Consider the following 12,980-nt stretch of genomic DNA (forward strand, 5'->3'; position numbering starts at 1 on the left):
GCCCCAGCACTAGGACATTGCCACGACCAGAGGCTGGGTGTGTGCACCAGGGAGTGGGCCAGCGCCCGGTCCAGGTAACGTTGCATTGCAGGTGTCTGGGCTTCAGGGTGTGGGGTCCAGTGACCAGGGGCACCTGCTATGGCCGGGAGTGTGTGTGGATTTGGATTTGGATTTTGTTTATTGTCACGTGTACCGAGGTACAGAGAAAAGTATTTTTCTGCGAGCAGCTCAACAGATCATTCAGTACATGGGAAGAAAAGGGAATAAAAGAAAATACATAATAGGGCAACAATAGGTATACAATGTAACTACATAAGCACTGGCATCGGATGAAGCATATAGTGTGTAATGTTAATGAGGTCAGTCCATAAGAGGGATGTTAAAGAGGCTGGTGACAGTGGGGAAGAAGCTGTTTTTGAGTCTGTTCGTGCGTGTTCTCAGACCTATGTATCTCCTGCCCGATGGAAGAAGTTGGAAGAGTGAATAAGCCGGGTGGGAGGGGTCTTTGATTATCCTGTCTGCTTTCCCCAGGCAGCGGGAGGTGTAGACAGAGTCAATGGATGGGAGGCGGGTTCGTGTGATGGACTGGGCTGTGTTCACGACTCTCTGAAGTTTCTTGCAGTCCTGGGCCAAGCAGTTGCCATACCAGGCTGTGATGCAGCCAGGTAGGATGCTTTCTATGGTGCAGGGCGTGTTGGATGCTAGGGGATGTGGGGGGCTCAGAGGGAGCCATGGGCAATGGAGGGTCCTGGGGTGGAATATGCCGCTGGCCGCCAGTGTCACACCTTCTCCAATTCTTTCCAGATATTACACGGGATGGATGCTACCTTGGACCTTGCGAAGGCTGCCTTCATGTTGCTGTTTGGTAGGCCAGGCAGTGGGTCGCCGGAGAAGGCAGCGGCAGTAGCATTGACAGAGGCTTAAGGTAGTGACCCATGTGCAGTGCCTCGCCCCACACCCAGAGGACCTGGTTGCCCATCAGGTCAGGATGGGACCCAGAGACGGTGGCCAGTGACGGCTCAAGCTGTACAGGCACCTCTGGTCTTTTGAACAGATGATATCATGAGCAGCACGCATAATTGATCATGGTGGTGGGGGGGTGGGGGGGGGGGGGGGGGGGGGAGAAACGAAGGTGGTGGGTGGGGCTGGTTCCATGGGCCTGGTGTCAACCCACCCATTGGCCCGGTGGAGGTCGTTGACCTTCTCACTGCCTGGGTGCCAGTCCTGGTAACGCTCCCCAAGCTGATGGCGGCTGCCATTTCTTCCCAGGCAACACTGGCTGCCCTGCGGCTGACCCTCCGAATCCCTCGGGGGAACAGGGCATCTTGTCTGCACTCCACCACATCCAACAATCTGACCAGGTTGGTATCACCAAATCGTGGGGCTGGTCTCCTTGGTGGCATGGCTGTGATCTGTGTGGGGTGTGCTCAGTGGGATCGGTTTATGTGCTGCACTCCCTTGAGGGTGGGGAGCTGGTGGCTGCGACCCCGATTACTCAGCCGGCGGGACCATCATTTGCGGCGTGAAGCCCATGGGGTCTCGTTAGGTGGACCACTTAACGTTTAATACCAGTAACAGCCTTGCCAGGGTGAGCTTCAGGAAGCTCGCGACAGTTCCCGCTCGCTACCACACTTGGAAACTTTACCGTTAAATCACGCCCCAATCAGGTTGTACAGATATGTTGCACTAATCATATATTCAGTTCAAATGATCAGTTTGCTGAATAAAACCTGTCTAGAATTGATTGTGCTAACAAATTACCATGACCAAATAATCAACAAAACTAAAGGATCAGAGAAAAATATTCATCATTATAGGATTATATGCCTTTATTTGTGACATTTTGTCCAATCACTGATTGATATGTGTTCTAGTCATCTAACAGATGTGCACCAAATCATTGTTCAGTGATCTAACTAATAATGTTGCACTATGTACTGAATTATTTATTACATTATATATTTTAAAATCATAATTTTAAGTAAAATTTCTCTTCCTGTTTTTTTTTAATGAGGAGTCAGTTTTCAATCGCTGTTTGTGTGATCACTGGAATCATTAAAGTAACTTCTGGCTGTGTAGTAGTGTGAACTATATGGCGAGCTGATGTCACTGCCAATTTCATTGATGGAGTAGTCACTGGGTGGGCCAAATTGTTTGTCTTTGGCTGAAGGTTGCACGTGGGACGCACTGTCTGAGGAAGTTAGGAAACTGTCTTCAAAACTCCTCTGATGGGTTCCCGCTGTCGATTCAGAACTAGCGCTGCTTGGTGAAGTAATGGCACTGTGAAATAGATCAGGATCTATGTTAACTGCCAGTGTTCTCGAGTCTCTAGGTGTTGATGCCAGATGTTGAGAACCATCTGGATATGTGAACACGTTATCACCAGATAAAGACAGTTCGTTTGGACTGAAAAAGAATGACGGAGAAGCAGGTGGGTAGGAGTACTTTCTGTGGATGAATGACTGCGAAATAGGTGACATCTTCAGAAAGGCACTGTCCTCAAAATTAGCGGTGTCGAATGAATCCTTGGGCCTTGGACTAAGACTGCCAGGAGGAAAGGTAGATATTCTTTGTATTGATGGTTGACGGAGGAATGATAGAGATAAAGGAGATAGCGGTTGGTAAGATGGAAAAGAAAGTGATTGCTGGATGGACTGATGAGATGGCGAGAAAGGTGGTGGAGGCACTTTAGGTAATGGGCTTCTGCTTTGGAATACATCTTGTGATCCGAGATATTCGGCCTCGGATGGTATAGAGAAGGATTCGTGGGGGGATCCAGGTGTTACACTCTGGTAAGAAGGGAAGAATGATAGGTGTCTGCTTGGCGAATAAATAGAGGAAGACGTCATTGATGGATCAAAGGAATGCACTCTTGATTGAAGATTGTCCGGTGAAATACTTGCAAAGTCAGCCCGGCTGGGAATGTTGCTCCGACTCATCTCTCCCACTGAGGGGCTATCAGTGGACATCCAGCCGTGTAATGATGGCGATTGTGAGACACCAGCCAGGGGATAGGATGTGTCCTCCGCCATCAGTATAGAATCCTCTTTGGATAGGTCCTGAATAGATTGTGCTGATAAATCTCCATAGGAAAGAGGGGGTACTTGCTGTTGTACAAATGAACGACCAGCTAACGCTGGAGATGAAACAGTTCGTCGTTGTGGACGGAATTGGCATTGTGGTGCGTGTGTGACACTTCTATAGCCCCTTTCACCTGCAGGTATATGTTGACTAGAAGGTATGTAAGCCAATGCGGATTCTTTGTGAAGACTTGGCGAAGCTAAGTTTGAAAGCTGCTGATGTGATAAGGTGGGTGACCGGATTTGAGGTTGTGACAGAAGCCGTGACTGGCTAACGCCTTGTGGAAGATGAATTAATGAGTGCATTGAGGATTGGTCAATCTCTGGGACGTGAATTCCCATGTCACTTCCTTTGGGAATATAGTGCGACCTGGGGCCCAAATCTCCTGATGATACATTACCTTGGAATCTATACCCATCTGCATGAAAGGATTGTAAAGGTGCCACTGGAATATTAACTGATTGTGATCTGGGTCTTTGTGGTGGAGGAGTTACGTAGCGTGGTGGGTGAGCAAATGAGACAGATATGGGTTCTGGTGATAAGGAGGGTGTCACGTGCCTAGATTGTGGAGTGAATGATGATAAAAGGGTTTCAGGAACAACGTGCTGTGAACTTACTATTGGCCTGGAAATAGATGATGTTGGGTCAACATATGATTCAACACTGACGATGTCACCAACATCGGAAATATAAGCTGACCTGCTGCTCCTGTCCAGACTATCAAATTTCAGTGAATCAGACTTTTGAGACTCATCAGGTTCAGGCATTGAACTCATCGATTTTGCATTTGTCCTCAGAATTGATAAAGGATAATGAGAACTATCATCTTGATATGTGATATTTCTTCTATCAAGTTGGCTTGGGTAGGCAGTGGTTGTTTGTTGTTTCATTAGTGAGCGAGTGGGAAGAAAGGGAGCTGATTGGGATAATAATTGCGCTGGAACTGTGTCTCGATGAATGCTCCTGACAAGACCTTTATCAGAAACAGAGCCTGGGTGTATGGCCCTCGCTGAAATGGATGGTGCAACATCATACGTAGGTGCCATTTGGGAGGTTGAAAGAATTTGTGAAGCATCATGATCTGAAAATGTTACATCCCTTTCTGAAATTGGCGATCCTACATCATACGATGACATCATCCTTGAGGTTGGTAGAAGGTGGGAAGCTTGATGATCGGACAATGTGTCCCTTTGTAAAATGGCTGATCCCACATCATAAGATGATATTCTTGGTGTTGACAGAAGGCGTGAAGCTTGGTGAATATCCCTTTCTGAAACTGGCGATCCTACATCATATGACAATCGTCTTGGCGTTGACAGAAGACGTGAAGCTTGATGATCTGTTCCACTTTCTAAAATTGGCGTTCCTACATCATACGATGATATCATCCTTGAGGTTGGTAGAAGGCGGGAAGCTTGGTGAATATCCCTTTCTGAAACTGGCGATCCTATATCATATGACAATCGTCTTGGCGTTGACAGAAGACGTGAAGCTTGATGATCTGTTCCACTTTCTAAAATTGGCGTTCCTACATCATACGATGATATCATCCTTGAGGTTGGTAGAAGGCGGGAAGCTTGGTGAATATCCCTTTCTGAAATTGGCGAACCTACATCATATGATGACATCACTCTTGGGGCTGAGCGAACACATAGATCTTGATGAGGGGGCAATATTGTCTCTCTTATTTCTGGTTTAGTAGTCAGTTTGCATGAATATTGTTGGTGTGGTGAAGGAATCAGTTCTTGTGGTTTGGCTGGTAACTGAGACGATCGTGAGCAAGGGCATACTGGATAAGGGGATAGTGGGCGAGGGGAATATGCACGAGAGACATGTGAGGGAAGAGGTTGTGGACATGTAGATATGATCCGAGGTGGTGGAAGAGTAATTGTTTCAGTGGACCTGCAGCTACTTTCACTTGAAACATCGGAGCATATGTCTTTCTGATGTTTTTGCCGCATTTGACGTCGTGATGGCTTGAATTTTGTACTGTGGCAAATAGTTGTACTTTGCTTCCTTGTGGGACAAACAGTATATTTCCTTGTTCCATCTGGAGACCCGCTTTCTATAATGGTGATTGTTGGAGACCTGAAACAAATTTGGACTTTCAGTATGCGTTTACAAGCACAACTATCTCTAAATAAATCATCTAGGAAATGTATTCAACTACAAACAGATGGAACTGTCCAACATAATCTGTAATTACGGTAAGATCACAAGTCACATGCAGGCTATTCGTTAGATGCACACTTTTCTGTCAATTTCTTGCACAGCCAGCGGGGTGGTTCATACACAATAAATTAAACTGACAGATCTGGAGGTGGTGGACCATGTAATATCCAGTGGGTACCATGCCTGCGATATACCCACCCACCTCTGCCCCAGTGTGATTAAACTGGGTCAGGGGCACAATCAGGTGGGTCACCTGCCCTAGGGCTTATTGAAGCTCTTAATTTACCAATTATTGACCATTTAACCATCTCATCCGACCCTGGTGAATCGGCCCTTGCCAGTTGGGAAACCCAAGACCTTTATCCATCTGGGTTGACATCACACAAGAAGTGATGCGTGGGGTTCCTCCGGGTGCTCCGGTTTCCTCCCTAGATGTGCAGGTAAGGTGGATTGGCCTTACTAAATTGCCCCTTAGTGTCCAAAGGTTAGATGGTATTATACGGGGATCGGGTGGGGGAGCGGGCCTGGGTGGGTTGCTCTTTTGGACGGTCGGGCAGTCTCGTTGGGCCAAATGGCGTCCTTCTGCATTGTAGGAATCCTATGATTATGATTCTATGAACTGGAAGGGTGGGTGTTTGGGGAGGAGTTGGAAGGTGATCAACTGGAGGAGGTGGTATGGAAGTGGGGCAATAGAACAGGAAGCAATTTTAGGTAGGTCAAATAGAGGGGGAGGTAATTCTGGAGCAGAGCAGAGGCATCATGGTAGTAGATGACAGAAGCCAGGGGTAGGTGCTGTGGATGTGAGATCTTGGGGCCTGATAATGGTGAGGGGTTTGGTGCCTGGTCTGGGTGGGGGTGGAGGAGGGGAAGTCGGGAGGCTTCAGGGCGTAAAGGTTGGTGAGGTCTGGTCTGGAGTTTCTTCTTCAGATCGTTTTTTTGGATCCAGTGTATAAATGTGAAGGTACTCGGGAGGCGGTGGGGTAGTGGTGTTGTGACTGGACTAGTTAATTTAAAGAGCCTCAGTGGAGATGATAACAGCATTAGTGACGTGTCTAAGACAAATGGCTGTACAGTGTGCGTTTGGGTTTGCACTCAATGACATGTTGAGAGACCAGCTAGTCTTTGGTGTTGACGGCACGGCCGTACAGAATTAATTATTAGCAATGGCAGAGTTTATTACCTTAAGGAAGGCACTAGAGATCGCCCAGGCAATGGAAAGTGGCGAGGTCAGGAGGGGGGGGGGGGGGATGCGTTGGAAGCGCAAAGCGTGCAAACAGGCGAGGTCCACCAAGTTTGGTGGGAAGCCGCTGGTAGTCGTGGCGCCAGGCTGAAGGTGCAGAAAGTAATAATCAAAGATTCTCAGAGCAAAAAAGAGTGAAGAGGTAAGGAGCCCAACCTGTGCCCTATGCTCTATAGGAGAAGGTTGAGTCTGAACACAAGTGGCTGGATGAATTAGATATCATCAAGCTTATAAATATTCGGAGTGGGTGGCTACCATTGTGCTAGTGGTTAAACCAGATAGAACAAAGAACAAAGAAAATTACAGCACAGGAACAGACCCTTCGGCCCTCCCAGCCTGCGCGCGATCCAGATCCTTTATCTAAACCTGTCGCCTATTTTCCAAGGTCTACTTCTCTCTGTTCCCCACCCGTTCATATATCTGTCCAGATGCATCTTAAATGATGCTATCGTGCCCGCCTCTACCACCTCCGCTGGCAAAGCATTCCAGGCACCCACCACCCTCTGCGTAAAAAACTTTCCACTCACATCTCCCTTAAACTTTCCCCCTCTCACCTTGAAATCGTGACCCCTTGTAATTGACACCCCACTCTTGGAAAAAGATAAGACCATTAGGATATGTGAGGATTATAAATTATAGAGTCATAGGTGATTATAGCATGTAAACAGTCACTTTGGAGCCGGCTTGTCCAAGCCACCCAGTTTCTATCGCTAAGCTAGTCCCACTTGCCTGCTTTTGGCCCATATCCCTCTATACCCACACTGCCCATGTAACTATCTAACTGTTTTTTAAAGGAAAAAATTGTACCTGCCTCTACCACTGCCTCTGGCAGCTCGTTCCAAATGCTTACCACCCTCTGCGCGAAAAAACTTCCCCTCTGGTCTCTTTTGTATCTCTCCCCTCTAGTTCTAGACTCCTCTATCTTTGGGAAAAGATGTTGACTATCTACCTTATCTATGCTCTCATTATTTTATGGACCTCTATATAAAATCACCCCTAAGCATCCTATACTCCAGGGAAAAAAGTCCCAGCCTATCCAGTCTCTCCTTATCAATCAGACTATCAAGTACTGGTAGCATCCTCGTAAATCTCTTCTGCACTCTTTCTAGTTTAACAATATCCTTCCTAGAATAGGGTGACCAGAACTGAACACAGTATTCCATGTGTGGGTCTTACCAATGTCTTGTACAACTTCAACAAGACGTCCCAACTCCTGTATCCAATATTCTGACCAATAAAACCTAGCATGCTGAATGCCTTCTTCACCACCCTGACCACCTGCGACTCTAATTTCAAGGAGCTATGAACCTGTACAGCTAGATCCCTTTGTTCTGTAACTTGCCCCAACTCCCTACCATTAACTGAATGGGTCCTGCCCTGATTTGATCTACCAAAATGCATCACCTCACATTTATCCAAATTAAACTCCATCTGCCGTTCATTTTAATCATGAATAAGGCACCAACATTGGACTGATATCCAATCCAAGAATTGAAAATTTCTAAGCTAAATTAGCAGGAGCTTTAACTTACTCTGAAGTTGATACGAGCCATGCGCACTAACAATTAGAACTGAACGAGGCAGCTAGAAAATAATTACCCACAAAGGCTTCTACCAATGTACCCAGCTACCCCTGGAGTCTCATTGTCATGTGAGATTTTCCAGCATAAGATGGAATGCTTTCTCCAGGACCCACCTAATGTAGTTGTCGATGTGGATGATGTACTGATTACAGGAGCATTCCAAGAGGAGCACCTAGCAAAGAAGTTTTTAAAAAGTTTTAAGGAGGCTAGAGTAAAGCTAAAAAAGGAAAACTGTATGTTCCAGGCTGATGATGTGATGTACGTAGGGCTTAGAGGAGATGCCCCAGGGCTGCCCCCTATGGAGAAGATAAAACAAGTAAGCAAGCACCGACCTTCAAAACCGTGTCCGAATTGAAATCATTTTTAGGAATGGGAGTTATTACGGAAGATTTATTTCTGATCCCTCTACAATGTTGGCATCCCGAGACTCACTGCTCCAGAAGCCCCACAGATGGTATTCGAGACAGCATCAGAAAAACGTCTTTCAACAGGTTAAAAACTGGCTTTGCAGTCATCCAGACTGATGCATTATCAATTACGACGAGTTATGAGTGGAGTGTAATCAAGGGTTTATTAAGCAGAGATGTGTTGCCTCCCGCAGCTGCTGCCGAAATGGCCACAGCTCGGTGAGCCCACATATTTATACTCCGTCTACTGGGCGGAGCCAGTAGGCAGGGATCTACCCCTGTATCTGTAATACAAGAGCGTTACCGTATTACATCTCATATACGTGATATATACAGACTGTGATGACTACCACATTCACCCCCTGTTAAACAAAGAGTCCAGCGGAGGTGGTGGGAAAACTATTTACATGGATGTGAGCATTTTTAAGGTTAACATTTTGGGGAAAGTTCACAAATTTAGCCGGTCGGATGCCTTGATCCTCCGTTGTGAGCGCCACAGTCCCAGTGGTGATGCAGGCACGGGCTTGGTCGCCGGTGACTCCGGGAACGTGTAGAGCTCATCTTCATCCCTGGGTGGGACCAAGGGGAGGACGGATCGTCCTGCAGCGGGGGCAGTAGTGAGGTGCACTGGGGGGAGGATGGGTGGCGCCTGGGCAGATGAGGGGGGGGGGGGGGTGGGGAACCAGTTGGTGCCAGGTCTCTGAGGGAGACTGTGTCTTGGCGGCCGTAGGGGTGAGGCGTACTGCGGGTTTGCATGGATTAGCTGTACCCTCTTGACCAACGGGTCCGGCTTGTGGAGCCGCACGCGCTTGCGGAGGAGAACGGGTCCTGGAGCTGCCAGCCACATTGGGAGCGAAACCCCGGAGGCGGATTTCCTGGGGAAGGCAAGGAGACATTCATGGGGGCTTGCATTAGTCGCAGTGCAAAGTAGCGATCGGATGGAGTGAAGTGTGTCGGGGAGGACCTCCTGCCAGCGGGAGGCCGGGAGATTTTTGGACCGTAGGGCCAGCTGGACGGCCTTCCAGACTGTCCCATCCTCCCTTTCTACCTGCCCGTTTCCCCGGGGGTTGTAGCTGGTCGTTCTGCTCGCGGCAATGCCCTTGCTGAGCAGCTCATCACTCACAAAGGAGGAGCCCTGGTCACTGTGGATATAAGCGGGGAAACTGAGCAGAGTGAAGATGCTATTGAGGGCTTTGATGACTGTGGCAGATGTCATATCGGGGCATGGGATGGCGAAGGGGAATCTGGATTATTCATCGACCATGATAAGGAAGTACGTGTTGCGGTAGGAGGAGGGGAGGGGCCCTTTGCAGTCCATGCTGAGACGTTCAAAGGGACAGGAGGCCTTCACCAGGTGCTCTCGGTCTGGCCGGTAGAAGTACTGTACACTGTACACCTGTATTAGGGGATGGAAGGTAGGATCTGTATTACAGGTTCGCCGGTAGCCCCTGCCGGCTGGCTCCGCCCAGTAGGAGGAGTATAAATATGTGTGTCCACCATTCATCTGCCACCGAGGCAGTCATCGGGGCCCACTGATCGGCGGGCGGGCCTGTGCCGTGGGGGCACTCTTTTCCTTCAACGTTGGCCATAGCCTTCACAATCGCAGACGCAGAAGTGACCTCCTACCCTGCGCATGCGCGGGGATGATGTCAGCAGTTGCTGATGCTCCGGCGCATGCGGGACGTCCGCCGGCCGGCGAAGTCCCTTTGGCCCTGGCTGGCGTGGCGCCAACGGCCTTTCCTGCCGGCCGGCGGGGCGCCAACCAATCCGGCGCGGGCCTAGCCCCTCAAGGTTAGGGCTTGGCACCTAAAGGTGCCGAGAAATCCGCACCTTTGGGGCGGCCCAACGCCGGAGTGGTTCACGCCACTCCATCGCGCCGGGACCCCCCGCCCCGCAGGGTTGGGGAGGATCCTGGCCCTGGAGTTTCTGTGCTTCTGAGGGTTGTTCTGTCGCTGATCCAATGTAGGCTTCAAAGCAAGCTAGCCAGTGGTCGAAGGCCGAGGTGGTGTTGTCTGCTTCAGGGTGCATCTGCAGGCAATCTGGCTTGATGCGGTGGTCTATCGCTGTAAAATCTCTGCTTAATAAATCGATGCACTATCAATTATGATGAGACGAGAGTAGAGAGTAATCGAGGCTTTATTGAGCAGAAATGTGTTGCCTCCTGCAGCTGCTGTCGAAATGGCTGCAGCTCGGAGAGCACACACATTTATACTCCGCCTACTGGGAGGCTGAAAAGCTGCAGTCGCATATACACACTTCACTCCCCACACACCATTCCAGCCAACAAGACGGCAGCGAGGAGAGAGGCATCCTGTTTTACGGACACCGAGCTTGAGACCCTGCGAGACACGGTGGAGGAGAGGCGGGCCACCCTGTATCCCAGCCCGAGAAGGAAGCTGCCTGCCGCTGCCAATCGCCATGCCTGGAAGCAGGTGGCGGAGGTCAGCAACACTGTCCGCACTGGTCATAAGAAACTACACAACCTCCCCAGGACAGCCAGGATGAGTAGGCAGCACTGTGCCCCTCCCTGGCACCAACCCCCATCCCACACACCTGTCAACCCCCACCACCTGGATGGCAACCAAACCCCCACCCTGCACCACATGCCGCACCCATACTTGCTGCCATGCACGTGCCCAGACCACTGAACCCACCAGCTACCCACCACTGGGCTGCATGAATCGGACTGTCTAACACTGTGCGTTTTCTGTTCCCCGCGTCGCCTCAGGAGAACCCTGCCCATAACCGCCGGTAGCGGGAAAAAACTGGAGGGGTACCTAGACGTGGCTGGTGGGCCCGAGGAAAGGGCAGTCACCGGGGTGGAAGTCAGCGTTGGACAAGGAAGTGAGACCCTGTTAAGTTGCCATTCCCTGTGACACACCACTCTCACCCTCACAGCACGCTCTCACTCACACCCCCCCCCCCCCTCCACCACCACCACCACCCTACTCCCCCTCCCAAAAACACCCCCTTCCCCTTCCCCAATATACTCCCCCCACCCCCCCCCTCCCCAACTCCAACACACCGCTTCCACCCCCACTCCCCCCGGCCCGCGGTCTAATCATGCATCTTGTCTTGTGTCTTTCAGAACCTGCTGGTAATGGGGCGGGGCCCCGTGGTGTACGCCCGCCCCCAGCCAGTGCCACAGCCACAGCCCCAGGTGCCGACCAGCGACGAGGGTGACACCGACAGGGACGCGAGCCATAGTCCCGAGACCCAGGACACCCTGGAGCTCGGGTGAGGATGACACGGATGTCCCATCACAGCTGTCTCCGACACACACCACCATCCTATAGACACTCACCTCGTTTGGGCATTATAGTGAAGAGGTTCCGGGGACACTATCTGGTGCACACCACACACACACATGGTCTGATACAACATGCAGAGGTCGGAACCCCCGAGGGGGCGGACTGTCGGAGGGCAGGCCGACCCCAGAGACTAGCTGCCGTCCAGTCAGGTTTCGGGCTTCTGGAATGGACATTCCTATCAATCATCGAGGTACAGTCGCAGAACCAGGGGCTACATGAGGGGTTGTTGGCGAGCATCCAGCACCTGCAGCTGGAGGAGCCCAGCCGCATGCAAGATCAGGAGGTGGTGCTGGCTGTGTGTGCCACCTAGGCCTCCACTGCACACGTGGCGTCTGCGGTGGATGCCTCGGGGCGGGGATTTCAGCTCTGGACCAGCATGTCCATAGCCTGGGGCAATCTGTCCTGGGGCTACCTGGACATTGCAGCGGCGCTCCTGAGTCTAGGCCAGTCACAGTGGGCCACGGCCAAGAGCGTTGGCGGCATTGCCCAGGCGCTGGCCAACATGGTACAGACACAGAGGGAAGTGGCTCAGACCCAGGGAGAGATGGCTGATATACCACAGTCCCAGAATGTGGTGGCACAGTCGCAACGTGATGTAACGCAGTCCCAGATGGAGATGGTCCACGCTCTGTGCTCCATGGCCGCAAGCATGGAGACCTTAGTCTAGACGAGAGTGGGGCTCGAGGACTGGCAGCGACAAATGGTAAGGGGGCCTCAGGGGATGGCTCCGCTCATACCCCTGTCTCATGGAGTAGCTTGGGGGCCATTGGACATCCCGAGGGAGGAGGTGATGGGGCCCATGCCGGTGACTCCCTCAGGGGATGTGCTGCAACACCACACATCGGTCATATGCCCATCCCCCCATCACCTGGCCCAGCCCTATTAGACCCCGCCCCCAGCCTGCCAGTCCAGCAGCCCACGATTGCATCTCTCATCCTACCTCCTCTCCCTCAGCAGCCATGGCGCCTGTTTCTCTATTTTTAAAAGCACAAACGAACCTCGCTGTCGGGAATAGCCCCCAGTGGAGGCGGAGCATCGGGGAGACCCCGGAGAATACCGGGTCAGGTCTGCTAATGACCCACCAATGGTGTTTACTGTAGCTGCAGAGCGGAACACATTGACGCCGCTATTGAGCCACCGGAGAATTGGGTTTTGGCGTGAATGCCGGCGTTCACCATGATTCCGG

At 50.9% G+C, this 12,980-nt stretch overlaps 1 protein-coding gene across 1 annotated transcript in view; it reads right to left on the reverse strand.

The window, feature by feature from the left end:
• Positions 1-1,833: 1,833 nt before the first annotated feature.
• Positions 1,834-12,980, reverse strand: part of LOC119952384 — a 397,406-nt gene continuing 386,259 nt past the window's right edge. The window contains exon 64 of the mRNA XM_038776091.1: positions 1,834-5,169. Within this exon, the coding sequence (XP_038632019.1) occupies positions 2,025-5,169 (3,145 nt within the window). The 3' untranslated portion in view covers positions 1,834-2,024. The remainder of the gene's footprint in view (positions 5,170-12,980) is intronic.

The sequence above is a fragment of the Scyliorhinus canicula genome, chromosome 17 (genome assembly GCF_902713615.1).
Source record: "Scyliorhinus canicula chromosome 17, sScyCan1.1, whole genome shotgun sequence".
NCBI lineage: Eukaryota > Metazoa > Chordata > Chondrichthyes > Carcharhiniformes > Scyliorhinidae > Scyliorhinus > Scyliorhinus canicula.